Here is a 21,640-nt window from a genome sequence, read left to right as displayed (position 1 = left end):
AAAAAAACATGCTCTGGTTTATTGGCATTTCTTTGACTAATGACCCTAGCAGTATACTATGAACAGGTTGACCGCACAGGAGATGTGGATTTTTTTTGTCCACCTACTTGTGACCATTTAAGACCAGCTAAAGGATGATGAGGATGATGATGATCAAGTAATAAAAGTTGCCGATCTGTGTGAGCACTTCAATAATATAAACCTGATGAGGATTTTTCACAATATGTCAAAATTGCGGGGAGGAAGGTTTTTGATGGGATGAAGATATCAAACCAACACCAACTCATATCTTTCTCTGCTTTATTCAAGACTCATCTTTATGTTTTTGGTAGAAAATTAAAATAAAAGCAAATTTTGGCATACAGATACATTCACTTGTCACAGATAAATGTGTTTGCTTGACTGATGTGTCAGTTCCACACTTTATCTACACCTTTCTCTAACAGCAGAGATATACTGTCTTGGAACTTATATATTTTTTTTTTATTTTTTTTTTAACTAGAATCATACTTTTTCCTATACTTACAAAAGAAACCAAAAGAGAGAAAACAAAATTACCTCATGGCACAAAAAAATAAAATCTTTCCTAGATTGTGTTAGAAAACAATTGAGAACAATAGCAGCTTAGCTAGCCTGCATGAACAGCATTTGTCAATAAGCTTCGAGTACTTTGTAGGAGGAGAAAGGTTTAACAAAGTGATAGTCCAGGTTGCCGCAGTGAGGGCATTGCTGGACGTTGCTGTACTCAGAGAAATACTGCATCCCGACTCGGACGTCCACCACCGGCTTCCCGCAGTGCTTACAGTTGAGACGAGCCTGCAGACACACAGGAAGGACGCAGGTCAGTTCACAGGACGTTGAATAACAACTATTTTGTACACATTTGTCTTTGTTTCAGCATTTATTGTTTATGCTTATTAATGTTTAATATGTTTGTTTGTATGTATGTGCCCAATCACCACGGCAAATTCCGTGTAGTAGTTCCACTACTGTGGCAATAAACTGCTTTCTGATTCTGAATTAAAGCTGCGCAAGATTCGAGCATGGAAATTCAGAAGATGGTCAACTCAAAAGGCCCACTCACTTTCAACTGCATCTCACAGTGTTCATTAACACTACACTGGTAAAACAGCAATGACCCTGGACCCGGGTTGCACCAGCTGTTCTTAAGTTCAAACGTAGCCTGTAGCATTTACCAACTTTATATTCGTTGGCTCAAGCCAAAGAAGTTAAAACTTAAAGCAAGACAGAGAATGTTTCTGACTGTCTTCTGTTTCAGTAGCATCTACAATTTATGAGGTTTTGAGTTCATATGGCGAACTTGTTCGCAAAAAGCTGGTTATTTATACATTCAGCATACGGAGCACCATTAGCTTTTATTTGGAATCATGTTTCCTGATATATGTAATGATACGTTGCAGTTAGACTGAAAAGTCGAAAATGTCAATTGGAATAACCCTTGAAGTCCGATTTCCGACTTGGAAAGTCGGGAGAACCTCACCCACCCCAACATCACAATCCAACATGGCTGCTCCGAGCATCAACAGTAGTGAAAGCTGTGTGGATATACTGTCTGTTGGCACTTTTGTCTCACATGTGTCTCGTTAAATCAGTCGTACACACAGTACTGTCCATCATCTATCTGTGGACATGTTGCTACAGTTTTTGCACACGCAAAATGCATTGCTATCAACTGGTAATGCTAACAACGGCTAACCTGGCTAGAGGCTCCCTACCCCTATTTTTCTGACTTTTAACTGGAAGGCAGTCAACTATGGTGTGACGTCAATCCCAGTTTCAACCTCTGACTTGAGTGGTAAATGGAATGCAGCATAATTCCAATATTCACTCTCTTCTGGCTCTCTTTTTGGCCTCTAACAACTCTTGAGGGGAAATATCTGTCTCTTTAGCTGCTAAATGCACACTAAAATGTTCCATGGAGCTACGATGAACTGCAAAGTTTGGGTTGTTGGTTTGACACCTCTCACACATACATAGTAATTTGACCCATTGTTAACATAAAACTGATTAGTGCCGATCTAACTGTGGTGAGTAACAGAATAACAAGAACATTGGAAGGCACCACCGTTTGATTTCACTGCTGATTTAGAGGAATATATATGTCATGGTAGTCAGAAAGATCTGTTCCTACCTGGCAGCACGGTGAAGCAGCCAGTATATCGTAGGTGTACATGGTGCCCAGTTGGTGCCAGCTCCCATCCCAGCGTGACTTGCACTTGATGCAGACAATCTTGTGGACGCCTTCTAGACAGTCCACACATATGGCGTAGAGGTGCATTAACCTGCCTGTTGGAAATAAAGAAATATAGTTAGGTATTACATTCACTAAAGAACAACTCAGTCAGCTTGTTTGTTAATCAGCCAGGGAAACTTCTGAATGCATCCTTGGCTCATTATCATGCTGTCAGACCAGAGCAGCCTGGGGGATTGAGCTACTGGATAGTAAAGCAAGCCTGTCCACACATAAAAGTTGACTATGACTGATTACCAGTCATAGTCATTTCATTTCATTTCTTAAAAGGACAGCCTGGCATGAACCAAAGTAAAACTTTCCCAGCACTGTACAACTTCTGTGTGATTGCCACAAAAAAAAAAAAATACATGGGAAAATAGTCACAAATCATTTTATTAGGCGTGTTATTTTTAAATCCATGCTATCCAAGCAGACCTTTAAACCTTATTAAACTGAAGCTATGGAGCAAAAACAATGCAGTTTACCATCCAAATCACACTATAAACATGAAGGCATTCTGTTGTTGGTGTGTTTTCTGTGTACTTGTGTTGCAAAATAAGTCCCTGTACACTTGCTTTACCCTCTTAAGACAAAAAAAGCCTCTTAACTACCGTTCGATAAACAAACTGACAAAACTGATTTTAATCAAACCTTGCTTTTTTATTTAATTTTTTGGGGCATTTCTGCCTTTATTGGACAGGAAAGCTGAGATATGAAAGGGGAGAGAGAGGGGGGAAGACATGCAGGAAAACCGTCACAGGTCAGATTCGAATCCTGGACCTTCTGCGTCGAGGAATAAACCTCTGCACATGTGCGCCCGCTCTACCAACTGAGCGAACCGACCACTAAACCTCGCTTTTTAACTGTACAGCATGATTCAACTGTTTCTCTTTCACCAACATTTATATTCTGCCTGCCACACAAAAGCATGCAAAACAGAATAAATAATCCTTTCATGCTGATGCGTATCAAGCACCATACACATCAAAGCTTGTGGGCCAGCACATCAAAGAGGGTCCATGCGGCCATGGTTCTAATTCACATTCATGTTGGACTGTGCAGAAGCCAGCAGAAAACCTTTTATGTCTGTATACACAGTTTGGATCAGGCTTATTGATGGATTAACCAGTCATAACCTGTCTTTATAGAAAGGAAAGGTTGGACTTTTTAAATAGAAAGTGAATATATATATATATATATAATTGAGCAGAATAACATATTAATGGTTGCAATTCATGTAAACACTAAATATGGTTTTTTTTCCCTGATTTGAAGCAATCCTGATGTCCTGCAGATCCAGAGCTTGATAACTTAATACTTGCTTCGTGATAGGTTTCTGTTGGTTTTCAGATTAAACACTGTACCTGCATTAAAAAAATAAACAAAGTGTGAATAGTATTAACGTGTTTTCTATAATTCACAGATGGTACTTGTTTTTGTTGTTTTAAGTTTCCTGTGAGGCTGTACTTAGGCACAGTGGTGCTTCAGTCTTAATGCTAACATCAGCGTGCGAACATGCTTCCAATAACAAAGCTTACATGCTGATGTTTGGCAGGTATAATGTTTACCACGTTCATTTTCTTTAGCCTGTTAGCATGCTAACATCTGCTGATTAGCTCTAAAAGCAGAGTATGAATGTCTGCACCTAATTTTGGCTTGAGGGCATTACAACCCCCAATAATTAAAACTGGCCAATGCACCCCACTGCCCCCCAAAACCTATTATAATTTTCTTTACATAAATAAGGACATTTGCACCATACATTGATGCTGAAAAGGCACAACTTGTTGCAGAAACGTTCACCAGGATGCAGGCAATGAAGAGTTTGATGCTCAAAATTTCAATTTTGTTCAAAAGTGGTGATCTCAACCCCCCCCTTCCAATGTTGAACCCAAAGTTACGCCATTGAAAGTGGAGAAATTGCATTAAAAAAACTAAAATGTCAACCTCATGGTGGTGCTAGAGGAAAAGTCAGAGGATCACCAAAGTCAGTAGGATTCATCCTCCAACATAATTTCATGTCAATTCATCAAATAGTTGTTGAGATATTTCAGTCTCGATCAAAGTGGTGGACCAACTGAACTTTTATCCTGTTATCATCCATAGAGCCACAGTGCTAACATGTCTAATGAAAAAAAATCTTAACTTGTAAGTGAAGATTAATGTATTAATGTAATAATATCTTCAAACAGACATTTCTTTGTTTAATAAGGTTATTCCAAGCTCTTGCTTTTTTTGTACAAAGGAAAATGTGTAACTTAAAGGTTAACTACCGTTTTTTTTCAACCTGGACCCTATTTCTTATGTTTTTGTGTTTAAGTGACTAATGGGAACAACGATCTTTTACACTGGTCCAGTATTAAGCAAGAATGCTGCTGTCGGCAGCGGCAAAACAGGTTAAGTTAAGAAGGCAATTGTCCAGCTTGTATTTACCTTCACCATTGACTGATTGACATTCTAAGTGTCTGACAACATTATGGAAATTATCCCTTCATCGATAGACCTTTAAACCCTCTTTGAGACCTTTTTTGTTTAACCAGAAACAGCTCTGAAGTCGCCAGCGCTAAACCCACCAGACTCCATTTAAAAAAGCAATGCTTTTAGCGTGTATAGAGCCAACGTATTTTCACATGTAAATCGGTAAACTATGTGTTTATTTCAACCAAAACTAGAATTGTGATGGTTGGAAAAGTGGAAAGACGACCCAAAACGGCTTTTCGTAGTTTTATTTTGTTTCTGTCGACTTTGAATGAAGTGTATTTTACGATGCTAAACTGTTTATTTACATGGAGTCTGGTGGGTTTAGCTAACGCGATTTCGCAGATGTTTTTATGTTTAAATAAAGGATCTTACTCTTTAACAGTAAGGTCGATCTCCTTAGAAATCCTTTCCATAATGTTGTCACACACTTAGAATATTAATCAGTGGCAAAACAGGCACTTTTGTGAAGGTAAATACATGCTGGACAATTGCCCTATTTACTTACATTGTAGCTTGTTTCGCAGCAGCCAACTCCAGCAATCTTGCTTAATACAGGACCTATTTTAAAGATCGTTGTTCCCATCAGTCACTTAGACACAAAAACATAGGAAAATAGTGTCCAGGTTGAAAAATTGGCTGGAATGCTGGAAGACTGTTTGTTATGTTTGGTGGTGCAGGTTGGCCAGTTTGTTTTTGTTAGCGTATGTGGAGCCTGGGCTGTCTACAGAGACCGTGTTTTTTTTACAGTGTGTTCAAGGGACAGGCAGCTCACGGATAGTGAGGACTGAGGAGATGTTTGCTGTATGTGACAAAAAATGTTGCAGCCTAAAAAACGTGTGACATCGCTTAGAGCACCTTTAAGCAAGAGGTTTGAACTCTTATTTTTCATGTGTTTTTTTCAAATATTTTTTTTTAATTTGTGAATCAAATGTTGAAATTATTTGCAATATTCTGAGCTACGTCAACTCCATACACTTGGTATATGTATATTATTATGATTTTGAAACAAAGTCTGACCTTGAAGGTGGCATGGGACGTCATACTCAATCTCGTCGTGGCGTGAAGGGCTGAGAAACAGGGTCCCGTCCACCAAAGGAAACTGTTCAAACACAGGCAGCGCTCTGTGGCACAGCGCACAGTTGACCACGTTTCTCTGGCTCGCACTGAGGGCTGACAGGATAAACCTACAGGACAACATGGACAAAAACAACTTTAGCAAGCCGGCCTAACCCCTGAAATGCTGCTTTAATCTTAAACACACACATGCACATTTTTACTTTTCTTTTACCAGGATTTTATGTTGATAAGGCAGCTTAACCTTACTGCACATATTATGACGACTATTATGATGTGTTGCACAACAGCAGTGTGCAATTTTGTTGGCAAGTGGCAGGCTCTGCATGCAACATGCAGAGTGATGCAACAGTCTGTGTGTACTTCATGTATGTGTGTATACACTATGTTGAATTTTATTAAACAGCAGATATTGTTTGTTTGTCCAAGAAAAATGTACCTGCGGGACAATAAAATCTTATCTAATCTTATTTTATCTTATCTTATTACACCGCCCTCTACACTGAAAGGTTCTGGCAAGATTTATGTGACATGCTTTGGTTTTATCAGAGTTGACTTTATAAACAAGTGAAGTTGTACTAAATCTATAGAATTAACCTGGGAGTAATTTTCTAGGCTGATACTAGTAACATTATAAAACTTAGACTAATAACTTGTGTGCCTCTAACATGATGGACCACAGCTCACTAATGCCAATAAATGTCAATTCACAGTCTAAATGTAGCCTATGCCTACCCCGGAAATCCAGAGTTCTCACGAGAACACAGTTTGAATTCGCTCAGCGAGTCACTCTGGCATTGAGTAAGTATGCTCATTAACTTGTAGCCGAGCTGCACCAATCACATCGGTGTATCTGATATAGGCGGGCCAGAGGCGAAGCTAAACAGATGACGACAGTTTAATCTACCAGTTAGCAGCTCGTATGGGGCTCTGGATACGTCACCCCGTGTATTGTTGTGATTAGTCGTAGTGTTATCCATTTGCGTGCAGTGAGATTTTCAAATGCATGCTCGAGTTGGGCCATTTTCATTACTCAATGCCAGACCCTTAATCTTTCGGATTTGGGTCTGAATTTCCAGGCTAGCCTATGCCTGAAAATGTATCTTTGTATTTATAGTTTTTATGTCTAGTGAGACAAATCATTCCAACATGACCATTAGGAAGAAAAAAAAAAAAACACCTGCTTTTCAGTGGATAGCTTTAGTGTCTTATGACGGTTTACAATTAATGCTGTTGTTGCCTATTACACATCCAGCGGATGCGGAGAAACATTAGCATTCATTTGGAGTCCTGTTTGTGTCCACCAGGCAAATGTAAGTCCATTATTTACTCTCCTAATTATTGAGGTTTATTTTATTACGTATTGATTTGATTTAAAAAGTCGATCAAACTACCCCAAGTGAAGTAATCACAGCTACGTTTCTCCTATTCTCTACAATATTTATAACATAAATAGTGAGGGAAAATACTGTTATGCATAAACAGTGTCCAAGTTCATCCCATTATGCTGGCTGGCCTTTTGCAACATCAAAGCCACCATGAATATGAGTGCTGGCACGGATATGAACTTCACATAGATAAAAAGGATTTAATTGACCTTTTATTTTAAGCAATTTAGGATTCAGAAAAACTTAAGTATCCATTTTTTATCTGTGATGTTTGATTTTTTACTTAACTTATGTGTCAAAGAGGTTTGTCTGCTTTCCGACAAGAATAATGTTTCATTTGTTAAATTACTAATATTTATGTTACATGGTCAGAGGTATGTATTTATGATTTGACAATTAACGGGCTGAGAAGCAGGCAAATCTGGTTTTATAATAACACGTTAACTTAACAAAGGCAATGAAACAATCAATTTCTTATTAGAATCATCTTTTTAAACAAGCATACCAAATCAAATGAAGAGGCCCTGCGCTGTAAAACATCTTACAATGTTTTGGAATCAACTAAAGTTCATTTGATTTAAACTTTCTAGTTTTTATTTTAAGACCAAATTCAGAACATATTATCATGAGTTGTTTTGAACTGTTGGTTAGACAAAACAAGCCATTTAAAACTATGTCACCTTGTCGTGTGGAAAATTGTGATCAGCATTTGTTCTATTTTCTAACCAAATTAAGTCTTTTGGCTTGACATGATGAGTTGAATGAATGCACTCAACTCATTAGATAAAGTTTCTAAAGTTTCTAATGACACCTGATGATGGTATTAGCAGACTTACCAGCAAGCATTGTTTGAGTGTTAAAAATCTCTAAAGAACCCATTGTTGTGTGGTGTGAAGAACCTGCTGTGTGTCATTATTTTACTTACATGTTAAGTTAAGTCATGGTTGTTTCTTTTCATAATAATGCAAACGACGTGAACCATGGAGGGTTAGTATCGATTTCAGTCTTTACCCCAGTTATACTTCAACATGGTGACCACTAACTCGGGTACCAAAGCAGCTCTCCAGCAGCAGCCACAGCTGTAAGTTCTAAATTCAAAACGGACTAAGAAAATGCCAAATGAAAGCAAGTCTGTCCGTACATTTTGTCAGTTGAATGAACATTTGTTGATTCGACTTAATAGATTAAGTATCTCAAACTTGTTTTTAACACTTAATTCAGCTAGTTTTACATTTTCAAAACTCACAAGACAACTTTGAACTAATTATTTAACTTTAAGTTCAATGAACTCACATATTCAGGCCGAGGGGAAACATGTTTTTACAGTGTACCTGCGCAGCTCTTCTCCCTGGCCTGCCTGGGCATCGTCCTCCATGCGGACGTGGTAGGTGTTGAGCTTATGTCGAGGGACGTGGGTGAGGAGCTCCGAGAGGTCCAGCCTCCTCAGGAACTGCACTGGGGGAGAGTGGGCGCCGTCACCCACACTGCCGGAGGTGAGCCGGTGGTGGAGCGGGAGGGCGAAGGACAGCGGCAGGGGGATTACAGACCCGGGGTCGAGGTGAGCTCCGCCGCCGGAGGCTCCCATCGAGCAGCCGCCGCCTCGACCGAGAGCTCCCCCGACCAGCAGGTGTTTCCTCTGCGGGTCCATGTGGACGGCTGATTTGAGGAACTCTCCCAGCTGACGGGAACCTCGCAAACCTGCTCCTCCTGCTGCTGCTCCGAGGACAGCGGTGGGGGAGAAAGGGAAGCCAGTTGGAGGAGACTGTCCCGGGGAGTCACATGGAGACTTCTGAGGAGGCCCCAGAGAAAAGGGTCCTCCTGCAGGGAATCCTCCTGCTGCTGCTCCTCTCTCTGTAGAGTTCTGACGGTCCATTGATTGTCTCCGAGGTAACTCCTGACTAGAGGCTCTGTGGGGTAGTTTACCTCCTCCTCCTCCTCCTCCTCCTGCTCCTGGTGGCTTGCTTCTCTTGGGCTCTTCAAAAAGCCCGTCCCCGGGCCCCGCAGCCCCTCCACTGGACCCATTCCTGCCCGTGCTCCTCTCAGATGGCTTCTTCTTGCGGTCATCCTGCGCTCGTTTCACCTGATACCAGTCGGTGTCTTTTTTTAGATGGCCCTGGCCGCAGCGGCAGGAGCAGAACCTGAAGGCCAGGTCGTAGCCCTTCTTGGTCCACATGTTCTGCCGGCACTGCTTCTCGTTCCAGGACCGCGCACGGCCGATGCAGTTGAACTGGACGAGGATGGAGCTCTCCCACTCGTAGAAACACTGCAGATGCATCCAGTTGCCGTAAGGGCAGAGCTCGCTGTTGCAGAGCACCCGCTGGTAGTCGTCCTTCTCCATGTTGATGGGGCGGACCAAGCTGCAGCCGAGTGGGGTCGCACACTGGACCTCTAGATGCGTAAAGACAGGGGGAGGGGGTTATTTTGTTGTGTTCTCATTACAATTTCCCACAAAAGCTAAAAAGCCTAAGAATTTTACTGACTTTAAGGCTCATTGTTCTAATAATAAGTAAATTACTTTTATATAACATAAAATTGTGGAGAAAAAAAAAACAAGTAGCATCTTTAAATTGCTAATTTTCTTAGTCCAAAGCAAAAAGGTATTCAATTTAGGGCTGCAACTAAAGATTATCTTCAATATTGATTACTTGGCCAATTCTTTCTCGAAAAATCGATTCATTGTTTGGTCTATTAAACAGATCATCATAAATAAAATACATAAAAATGTCCCTCACTGTCTCTTAGAGGCCAAGGTGATGTCTTCAAATGTCCAAACCCCAAAGATAATCAAATTTACTATGAAATAAGACAAAGAAATTCTTACATTTGAGAAGCTAGAAACATGAAATGTTTGACATGTTTTTGTTCTGTCTGAGACAACGGTAAGGTTACAGCGGTGTCTCCACCATATGTTACATTGTTTCTGCAGCACAGAATGAGGTGAAAATGTTAAAAGAGAGATACGAGTGTCCTTGCTGCCTCACCGCCATCGATTTATTAAATTCAACTAGGCCATTCAAGCCTGTGAGCGCCTCTATTCAAGCTCTGCCAACTGTCAAGTCTGGCAGTGAATCAAATGTGGGCACACAGTCTCTACAAGAAGTAGCTCATGATAATACACTGTGGGTGTGTGTGTGCGGGGGAGAGTTTCCTCCTTCCTTTTCCGGTAGAGACAGTGTCAGCACTTTTGTTTTCTCCCCTCGAAAGTCACCACAGTGGAGAAAAATACACTATCCAATGCATTTTTACCCCTGTTCATCATTTCAGTGGATACAACTGATAGAGTGCTACGCTGAGTTCAGCTTGGAGGAATCTTTAAATGAATCTTGCTTGGACACAGAAACCCAGAAATAAACAATAGCTCCATAAAGATGTTTTCTAAGTTGATTTTACTTATTTTATTGCCCTGAAAAGGTAATATACGTACATTTCGAGCTGCAGCTACAGATTTGTCCGCTGATTATTTTCTTGATTAATCGATTTATTTTTGGTCAATATAATGTATTCAAATTGCTTGATATGTTCAACCAACCAACAGTCCAAAACCCAAATATAATACGGTTTACTATAATTAAGGACAAGAAACACAGAAAATTGACATATTCAAGAACGCTTTTGTTTGGATTTTTACCTTTTTAGAGCAATACAGGTATAACAAGTCAGCTTTTATAGCAATGTAATAAAATGACTCAGATGATATTGTACCATTAATATATAGAGTGCAATAACCTGTTCTGGTCTGAGATGCTGTTTTTACAAACAAAATTGTATTTTAAAACAAACGTGTATAGGCCTACCACATGTAAAAGCCCAAGAAGCCAAGCTGGGTAACTTTTTCCATCTATTCTAAGTCTGTATGGGATGAAGTTGAACTTGAGTGCGCAGACAAGCGGTGAGGTGTTAGTATTACCCTCGATTAAGGCCACAACCAGATAGCCTACTGTGTGGTCAAGGTGTGCTTGAAGAAAAGGCAGCTGAGGCCTGCATAGTAACCTACACACCAAATGTAACAACAATCGATCAGTAACGTTGATGTAATGGAATTCAAATGCGTTCATTGTGTAATTAAGACTCGCCGAGTCAGCATTTGACAACAAGGAGTACTATTTTCACATGTGATAATGCTTATTTCCAATAAGAGCTCGAGGTGCAAAAATTCCATTCATAAGTCAGACAATTTTAACATTTCTAGCGTGTCGGGTACTACTTAAACATGTTGAAACGAGACTTAAGACTGATTACGAAAAACCAACAAGCGCTCTCCTAATCGGCTAACATCCAACACACCAAGCAACACCTGTCTCAACAACATTTCAACTTGTTTGCCTGCTGCTCCCACAATCTGCTCGCACCAAATCAAACCACGGTGGCCCTTAAAAATCAGCTAAACCAGTTACACAATCAAGATTTTCAGTGCAGTGGAGTAGGCTAACTTGCTGGTTCACATATACAACGACGACCCCCCAAAAAATCCACTCCATTAATAGAAGGCCTCGAGTCGTGATCGGCCAACATAGCCTATATGTGACGACAATCCAAAAAACTCATTAAATTGATACATTTTTAAATCGATGTTTGGCACGGTGTTCTCTCCAGAGTGGAAATAAGTAGAGGGGGGTTGGTAGAGCAATTTGTAACGTCGCAGTGCATGTATGTCACAGTCGCACAGACAAGACAGAGCTTTCCCCTGGCAGGAGGGGAGCATCACTAAACTTCTACATCTGTGTCCGTTTCCTCTCTTACCACTTGAGCGCTCGTGTCTGGGTGCAGCAGCCGCCGAGGCAGCGGCCGCGCCTCCTGTTGCGGCCGCACAGGCTCCATTTTCCTGCTCATCTCCGCTACTGTTAGTGCGTTTGCTTTTCTTTCCCTTGTTGTTCTTCTGGTTGGGCATTGTACAGGATTCGGATGTCAGTGTTATTTTCGACCTCTATCAACGCTGGCTGCTGTCAACACCACTGTCTGACATTTCTGTGGACTCCATTTCTGCAGTGGTGCTTTTTTTTTTTGCAGTTTTTTTTCTTTTTGTGTTGCCGTTTTTGGTGTCCTCGTGGAAGACAGGCAGGGTTTAGCGCAGCTCTGACAGAAGCAGTTAAAAAAGAATAAGCTGCTATAACCTTTAAGAACGAAGGCGTGTCCGTCTCTTGTTTTGATTCCTGCTCTGCTGTTTTCTTCCACCCCCTGACGTCACGGGACCCCGCCCCCCGCGTTCGCCGTCGGTTTATGCTGCGTTCAGGTGCTGTGAGAACGCTCGGATTTTACAGCATCAAATGCTCGTGTTAAACATCTAGAACTAAACAACACAAACATTTAATCGTTTTATTTTGTTTGTACATCACAAGCAATGATGGAAGGAAGAAAATAAAATGAGCCTTTATTGACACAAGGGTATATATAGTTCCTGTTTATACCTGCACACATCACAGTATACATGTAATTTTATTTTACTGCACATTCTAAAAATATACTGAGAGTGCTCAGTATGCAGAATGGCCCATTTTTTAGAAAGACATTCTATCAATGGATTATTATAACTGATACGTTCATGTGTATAATTTGTATGTCGCAGCTGCTAAAGGTGGGGCTAATTTTAACTACTTGCGAGGTAGCTTAATCTATAATTCATCATAAGTTATTCACTGATTTTATTTTGCATTAATAACCTGAGTTTGGAAACTGGTAACTAAAGCTTCAGAATAAATGTAGTGGAGTTAAAAGTACAATATATCTAAAATATAGTAGAGTAAATATACAGATTTATAAAGTCCCTAATCCCTAAAAACTTGTTGTTGCTGTTGCTAACACATATAAAAAGTACTTAATAAATAATAATAAATTAATAAAACGTCATCAAATCAAAACAAATGTATAGCAGCTGGACCAGATATTCCCACAGTACCTGAATGCAGCAGTACCCTCAGCCTTGAGACATAAGAAGTTGATGAGAAGTAATAAGTATCACATACCTTTGGGGAGACATCACTGTCTTATTTAGCCGTTATGACAGCACATATTTCATCGGCCTGATGTTTGTAAAAGATAATCCCTGTAGGGTAACTGGAGCTTCGCAGTAAAACATTACTTTCAAACAGGTAAATCAAAGTCCCTGTATAACAATCAATGGTATTTAAATTCAACTGATTATTACAACAACAGAGTAAATGAAAGGTATGACAAGAAAATATAAAACAATATCTTTTCCCTGTGAAGATTGGAAAGCCAAACTCCATTTATAAATCCTACAATTATCAGGTAGGCCTACTGTTTAAGACGGTTAAAACATGACTAAAGACGATTTACAAAACAAACAGCAGGTGCTCTCCAATTTGGCTTAAGTCCAACACAAGAAGCTGTAATATTTCAACTTATTTGCCTGCTGATGCCACTATCTTCTTGCACCAAAACACACCATAGTGGCCCTTAAAGGTCCCATGGCATGAAAATGTCACTTTATGAGTTTTTTTAACATTAATATGCGTTCCCCCAGCCTGCCTATGGTCCCCTAGTTGCTAGAAATGGTGATAGGTGTAAACCGAGCCCTGGGTATCCTGCTCTGCCTTTGAGAAAATGAAAGCTCAGATGGGCCGATCTGGAATCTTGCTCTTTACGAGGTCATAAGGAGCAAGGTTACCTCCCCTTTCTCTGCTTTGCCCGCCCAGAGAATTTGGCCCACCCGTGAGAGAGAGACATCATGGCTTTCAAAGTGTCAGTTGGTCAAGGCCACACCACCCCCTCTCTCCTCCTCAATAGCTATACAGAAACCGAAATGGCACATACTAAGGAAAGCTCATTGTAGGACTGGCTCTAGTGGCTGTAATTCTGCACCAAGGCTGAATTTTGGGAAAGCGACTTCAGATACAGTATTAGGGGACCACTAAGGCCTAAATAAAAGCATCCAAAGAGCACCATGTCATGGGACCTTTAAAAATCAGTATACATGGAGTGTGATTCCAAAGCAGCTGAGAACTAGCTACTTTGTCAACCAAAAGCTCCACTCCATTCATAGCAGAAGTATATAGTATTCAACTTTAACCCAAACATGTTAATCACAATAAATGAAAAATTAGGACATACAAAAAACAAAACTATCAGCTTTTTCATGCTCACTACAAATCAACACATTCCAATCATGCAACAATGTAGCGTGCCCAGTCTCAGTTGCACATTTAAAAAAAATATATACAGTGTATCAAGATTTAGATTTGTCATAGAAAACACACCGCAAAGCAGGTTCAAGGCTTCAAGAGTAAAGATTTTATTTCTCGCAGCGTATTCCACAGTAACAGAAACCTTTGTTATTTTAGGAATGTGTTATTGCCAATACAAAAACAGACAGTAATGACACACATGAACACATCATGCAGGCATCCCAATAGTTCACAGAAATGGCTTGAGGTATTGGGACCGCTCTGATGATAACTTTCTCCTCTTGCTAAGTGTTAACTTGTGCTGTAATTTGCATTTATGTTCAGCTCACTCCAGTGCAACACACAGCAGGATAACCCTAGATGACAGTGATGCAAGCAGCATGGTTTATCCTCACTCTAACTTTTCAGACCTCTACTTAGCCTATTGTTTCGTATTCTGATGGTTACATTTTGTTTTCTAGGCTTCATTTCAGCTTCATTCATAATTAGCATACGATTAAGCTCATTCTGTTTTCCTGATTTTGACAAATTTCGGATCCATGATATATGCCACTAATGCTGTTTAGAGCACAATCTCCTATACGTTTCAGGAAGAAAAAAAAAGAAAAAAACAAAATCACATAATTCAAGTCAAAGTGAAGCAAAACAGCCCCCACCTGAGCCTAAAAAACTCAGGAAGGTTAATACAACAGCAGTGAATGTGAACAGGGTCTTATAAAACTTGCAGATGAGGCACCCGGCGATCGCTTGCCTCTCTTCTTTGTGATATTTAATGCTTGATATTATGCAGCGTAGCACAAAAAGCTGCCATGTAGGAGTTGTTAGATTCAGCCAAACACTTGGAGATTGTTGGTCCTTCTAGTGTTTATCCAAGACAAATATTTCTTCTTGCATCCAAATACATGCAGCCACTTATCTAAACTATGGAGACCCAAAGTGGTCAAAATTAAATAGATATATTGTGAAATGTATTATGTGAATGAACTATATGAATAAAGAGAAAATGACAATTCGAACCATTAAATTGTTAAATATTCCAGTACAGTTTAAATTCAATCAAAATAGGATTGTTTTACAGGTTATTTTACAAAAGGTTTTTATTTAAAAAAGTAATTTACTAACTAATCAAAGCCACGTTTCATCACAAAGTTTTTATGAAAAGACAAACAGGGCCGAGCCAGGTATTTGATTGGCTGATGCTTTGCTCTGAATGAGTGAACAGCCAATCACGTAGCTCTATCTGTCATGCCAAATTCTTTATGATCAACAATGAGATTTTGAAATAAAATAGTCACTTGGAAAAATGTCATTTTGAAGTTAAAAACAGACTTTATGAAAAGGACATTTTGAGAAAAAAAAAAAAAAAGCCTAAGAAATTACCTACAATGTTATTGTGGAGTTCATTGATTGGAGTTTTAAAAGGAAATTGGATTATTTCATTTTTTATTACATATGGTCTGTATTTGTTCATATTATTATTCACTTCATGTCATATTTTAATTCATTTTAATTTTCACCACTTTGGACCTCCACGCAACAAGCTGAAAGTGCTTGTTCAGCAAAATGAAAAAACAAAAAGGACCTTTGACACAATAAAACAAGTGATGAGTTTTGATTGTGGGAAACCAAGCAAAACCAAAGTAGGCACGCCTGATCTGCAAGTATCATTTGACCTACAGTACAGAATAAATCGTGGTAAATAAAAAATAAAATGAATAAAACTATAAATGCACAACTTGCGTCATAGGTGAGACACCTAATTTAAGCTACAGGACAATTAAACATATTTTGGTTGTGTTGATTTGGTCCTGAGAAACATCACAAATTCATCTTTTTGCATTTGGCACCAATCACCCTGTAATTATTATACACTAATAAAAATTGCACAAGAAATACATTCGCCATTTGCTCATCAACGGTTTCTTATGAAAGGCAGGTTTTGGAGTTTGTTTAGCAGAGAACATTCACTATTTACCACACCACATGTAAAAAGATGGAATAAAAACTACTCTAGCAGATTGCAACGAGTACAAAAAGGTGCAAAAGTCTTTCTTGAAATGCATTCGTCTTTGTAATTTCTATGAAGGAATTGTTCTCATAGATCCAAAAGCACTGGTCTAACAGCATCTTTTTACAAAGTCCACAAGAGGTAGTAGAAATGGCTCATGTAAATAAATGGAACTGCCATTTGTTGACACGGTTGGTGGAAATACACTACCCATTGTCTTAAAGCTGCACTAGATTTAACGTGAAAACACATTATATGAATTCAAGGTAATGAGATCTTAACTCCCATTGCCACTTGAGACTGATAAGAGAGACTAGTGCAGCTTTAAAAACAAGTACCCATTACAAACAATTTGTCAAAATCAGAGGGCTCTAATTTAAAATGTGAAGAAAAACTTTGTCAAAGTTGCTAAATCTAGCCAGTGTCTTGCTCTGTGCTACTGTATCCTGACACCGATACCATCAAGAGAGGCATTTGGTTGTGATAGTTACCTTATACTGTAATTTCTCCCAGAAATGAACAAAATATACCCAAATGAATGAGTTACACAAAGAATTACATTCCTGATTTGTGCGCTCGTAGTCTTAAAAGTGTATATCAAAATTATATTTCAGACCAGTTTTTGATATAACTGCAGCGCCTGAGAAAGAGATTAACACCATTTGTCCTTGTCATATGAAACTATGAATGTGGCCGTAATTCAGCCCCTGAGAACCTAAAATATTCTCAAATTATTTTTTGTGATACCGTTTGGCACAGTGAAATCAAATTAAATCATATCCAGACATGCCAGCTGAGCCTGTAAGTGTACTTTTTGTTCTTATTTGCTTGGTCATTATGTTTGAATTCAAATACTGAGCCTTGCACATGATGGAAGAGAACTGAAAACAAGCTGGTACACTGCAGAAGCTCAGTATTTGACTAGGACTCAGTGAGTCGCTAGAAGGCCATCTGGTTCAAACTTTAGCCTCATTCCTAGAGCAGGACGATATCAACGTTATCGTGGACACCTTGCAGAAGCAACTCGCCCTGGAAATTGACCACCTTCTTCTTCTTGGCGGCCTTCAGGGTGCCCACCAAAGCCTCGAAGATGTTGGCACACTGGTCGTCATTAAATAAGACCCCGAACTTCACGCTGGTTTGACCATCAGCATCTGAAATAAGACAGCAGAGCAGATTGATAAAGTTATTTCCACATAGGATGGATTATTATCTTAAAAGTAATAAAATAATAATAATAATAATAATAATAATAATAATAATAATAATAATAATAATAATAATAAAGTGTTCATGCATAAGATAATTATCATTTTTTTTTATTCATTTATTAATCGTTTAGACTAGAAAAAGTGAGAAAACTCTGGAAAAGGCTCATAACAATTTCGCAGAGCACACAGTGATCTCTTAACATTTCTTGTTTTGTTCTAACCTATTGTCCAGTAACAAAAGATATTTAATTTACAATAATAACAGTTTTGCTGCTTATTTCACTGTAGATCAACTAATTGATTAAGCGACTAATCGTTTCAGCACTAGGTGGCTGGCTACCACAAAGACAGAGCATGAGATAAGTTATTACATAGAGTTATTGTGGGACTAAATACAATAAGTGAAGACTGAAGGCAGAACTTATCAATATCTCATGTTTGCTGTTCATTAGAACTCATGGCATGAACAAAGCTTCCAAAGCGTCCATCGAGGGCTGGCAATATATCAATATTATATTGACATCGATATATGAGGCTATACATCGTTTTAGTTTTAGGATTTTGTAATATGACACAAGTGTTGTCTTTTCCTGGTCTTAAAGGCTGCATTACATTAAAAGGGATGTCATTTTCTGAACTTACCAGATTAACTTTTATTATTTGCCTTTACCCACTTAGTCATTGTATCCACATTATTGGTGAATATTTATCAAAACTCACTGTATTAATATTTTGGGAAAGCACTAATGGTCAACCCTGCAATATCGACATTGATGCATTTGGTCAAAAATATCGAGATATTTGATGTCGCCATATCGCCCAGGTCTACGTTCAGCTATGCCAAAGTACTTCGAGATGAAAACACACCACCCTCCAATCAGAAAAATCAGCACAGACTCACTTTTACTGCCGAGGCGGTTAATCTCCTGCACCAGCAATTGTATTTCATGAGTGACATTCATTGTAGCTAGAAGGGAAAACAAAACAAAAATCAAGAGAAAAATGTATTAACGCAAATAGACTGTTTTGGCTTGCTGCTTATTTTCTTAAAGCATCAAATACACCGTGTACATGATACATGCCACTCTCTTACAGGGAGAGACCACAACGCCAAATTCCGTTCAAAATGGTGTCAGTGTCATGTTCGGTTACTTCCAGGAAAAAATAAAAGCCTTCTTAAATGTTCGATCTTTTTAAGAAAGGTCCATACCTTAATTCGGTGTATGCCTAATCCACCATCAGCGTTTATTTCAATATAAATTACATTTTCCTAATTGATATGGGCATCTTGGACCAACGATGATAATGTGTATAGGTATTTAAAAAAAGTATTAAAAGTATTAAAATATAATTTAATTTAAATTAAGTGGACTTGGTGATTAATTGCATTGCCGAATTTTCCACAAGAGGGTAGTCATTTCTCTCCCCCCCCCATGATTATTGATTATCAGCAAGGCAATTCCAATTTTGCCAGATGAGTGAACGGATTTTGGAACTAGGATTCTCTTCTTACAAGAACACGGCTGATATGGCCATAACACCAATACAAATGCAATGTTCATAAATCAGATATACACAAAACACACTACCCTAGTCAATCTAGGTAATTAAAAAAGAAACTCGACTGCACCATTGAGATTAATGGAACAAGCAACAACATGAACAGGGCGGACTATCAATGCGGAAATAGGTGGATTAGCACCCCCAGCTAGCCATCATAGAACGCAGATCCTTATTGTAATTCATTCATTTTTAGTGATGTTAAGTAATTTTTCGGTGCGGGTTAATATTCACGATGCAGATAGGTTTTATACACACCTTCAGGTACAATAGAAAGTATTAAAATGTGCAGCAGAAGAATGTACCGGGTGAGGGAGGACGGAGGAGTTTCAGACTGCTAGTAGCCTAACGGATGAATATGTGATGGCCAAACGATGTCATAAAAGTTGACCACAAAAAACAGTTTTAAAATGTAACATTAATGTGAACATATTTACCTTTGAACTCTTCTTGATTCTAATACAACGATGGACGACTTTCTGGTAAATCTGCTCCGGTGGATAATGTTGATGCGTTCAATGTGTGCTCGGAAAAGTCCCTCTTCTTCTTTGCATTACCGCCTTTAACTGGTATGGAGTGTGCCATTCCATGCTGCGGATTGGTTGGCTTTGGCTAAAGGAAGTCCCGCCTAGTTCCCAATGCTAGTTCCTGGGGTTCCCTGCGATGGTGACGCTGATTGGTGCGAGCTCCAGTAAAGTCCGCCTCCTGCTCAAATAGCCTGCTGACTGGTAGCATAGATATATGGACTGGTATTTCCAAGCATAGACAGTATATCCAAGGCACCTGTTGGACCTGATTAGCTTGTCTCGTTGGTGTAGCCCAGGGGTGTCAAACTCATTTTCCCAGAGGGCCACACTGGAAAGAGAGAATCCAAAAAAAAAAAAAAAAAAAAAAAAAATTATTTGTTTTTTTTTTGGTTGTTTTTTTTTTTTTTTTTTTTTTTTTTTTTTTTTTTTTTTTTTTTTTTTTTTTTTTTTTTTTTTTTTTTTTTTTTTTTTTTTTTTTTTTTTTTTTTTTTTTTTTTTTTTTTTTTTTTTTTTTTATTCAAAGGAAAAAGAGTTTTTTTTTTTTTTTTTTTTTTTTTTTTTTTTTTTTTTTTTTTTTTTTTTTTTTTACTTTTTGTCAGATTTTTGTTGATATGAAGCCCTACAAAAGTCATCAAAAGAGTTCCTTAGCCATAGAATTTAGCAAATCAAGCAAAACAATGATTACATTTTTCTTTAACAACAACCAGTTTCTCAGCCTGAATATTAAACTCTCTCTCTGCTTCTTCTGGGGGGATTTCTGAGCCTCACAGTCGGAAAATCTGCCAAATTTTGCTTTGAATGTCAGGTAATTGCAGTTTAAAAAACACTTTCCTGTGTTTTTGGTTTGGTGCACAACTAGGCGGGCCAAAATTTATTGTGAACCCAAATTGATATACGGGCCAGATAGGGGCCGGATTTGGCCCGCGGGCCTTGAGTTTGACACATGTGGCCTATGTGTGTGTGAGGAAGTGGCCAGGGTTTGAGTTTCAAAACTGGTATCACTCTTGCACTCAACAGGTTTAGTTACACTAAGGTCCAGGGGTGCTGTGCACGTTGTGTTTTAGTTTTTTGCAAAGTATTTAAGTTAGAGAGGATTTTGGTTTATCCTTTTGTTTTCCTGTAGCTGGAGTAGTAGTCTTCCTTTTGAGAATCTCCTTCCTTTGTTGATTTCCACAGCACCCATTGGCCCATTTTTCCATTGTGAGTTCTGTTTGCCTTGTTCTGCATAAATATTTTTTCAAAATACCAATTACATCTGGTTTAGGTTTAAATGTCCCGATACCCCCTAGCACTTCTCTTCTTTGAGGTTTGTTGGCGGTTGGCAAACAACGATTTGGTACATTACTGCCTTTAACTGGTATGGAGCGTGGATCAAAGTATCTTATACGTACAATATACAAAAATAAAAAGTAGCAATGATAAATAAAAAAAATAATTATATTAATACTAACTAGCTACTAATATCTTAATCATAGAAATGTGTCTAAGACACTGAGAAAGCACTTGACACTACATTACTTGAGAGTTCTTCTGTAATGTATTTATTAGATCATACTGTTCTTTGAGGTTTTGAATCAAATGCCTTCTTTCTTTCTTTCTTTCTTTCTTTCTTTCTTTCTTTCTTTCTTTCTTTCTTTCTTTCAGAAACCTGGTGCATTTCTTCTCCTTCTAGGGTTTAATGGCAGCTTGCACCCGTAATGTTGTACTACTGCCATCTTCTGGAGAAAATTAACTCCTACAGTGTCCAGTAGACTATGTACGTATATTGTATACAGATTGTAATGTATTTGTTCAAATGTGCTGCATGTGACTATTCAAAATAAAACACAGGACCATGTGGCTGAGAACTTCAGAAAATTTCAGTAAGTGACCTTCTACTAAAGTGGCAATTGTGAGATGTCAAAATGTACTTACATTTTCCCATAACACCTGAAGGCACCATTAAAGCTCAACTGACTTCATCGTGACACAATGCGTTACTTCCAAGCACTACTC

General features: G+C 38.7%; 2 protein-coding genes across 2 annotated transcripts; both read right to left on the bottom strand.

Moving 5' to 3' along the window:
- Positions 1–283: 283 nt before the first annotated feature.
- Positions 284–12,393, bottom strand: heca (hdc homolog, cell cycle regulator). The gene is made up of 5 exons (XM_039781435.1): positions 11,938–12,393; positions 8,529–9,585; positions 5,753–5,919; positions 2,153–2,307; positions 284–816 (listed from the first exon to the last, which is right to left on the bottom strand). The coding sequence occupies exons 1-5, from the start codon at positions 12,083–12,085 to the stop codon at positions 652–654; spliced, it is 1,692 nt and encodes a 563-aa protein (XP_039637369.1). The 5' UTR covers positions 12,086–12,393; the 3' UTR covers positions 284–651.
- A 2,029-nt stretch (positions 12,394–14,422) lies between these two features.
- abracl (ABRA C-terminal like) lies at positions 14,423–19,692 on the bottom strand. The gene is made up of 3 exons (XM_039782466.1): positions 19,556–19,692; positions 18,460–18,525; positions 14,423–17,501 (listed from the first exon to the last, which is right to left on the bottom strand). The coding sequence occupies exons 2-3, from the start codon at positions 18,518–18,520 to the stop codon at positions 17,323–17,325; spliced, it is 240 nt and encodes a 79-aa protein (XP_039638400.1). The 5' UTR covers positions 18,521–18,525; positions 19,556–19,692; the 3' UTR covers positions 14,423–17,322.
- Positions 19,693–21,640: the final 1,948 nt, after the last annotated feature.

The sequence above is a fragment of the Perca fluviatilis genome, chromosome 18, assembly GCF_010015445.1.
Source record: "Perca fluviatilis chromosome 18, GENO_Pfluv_1.0, whole genome shotgun sequence".
Taxonomy (NCBI): Eukaryota; Metazoa; Chordata; class Actinopteri; order Perciformes; family Percidae; genus Perca; species Perca fluviatilis.
The sequence above is the reverse complement of the archived record's forward strand: the minus strand, read 5'-3'. Positions and strand labels throughout refer to the sequence as shown.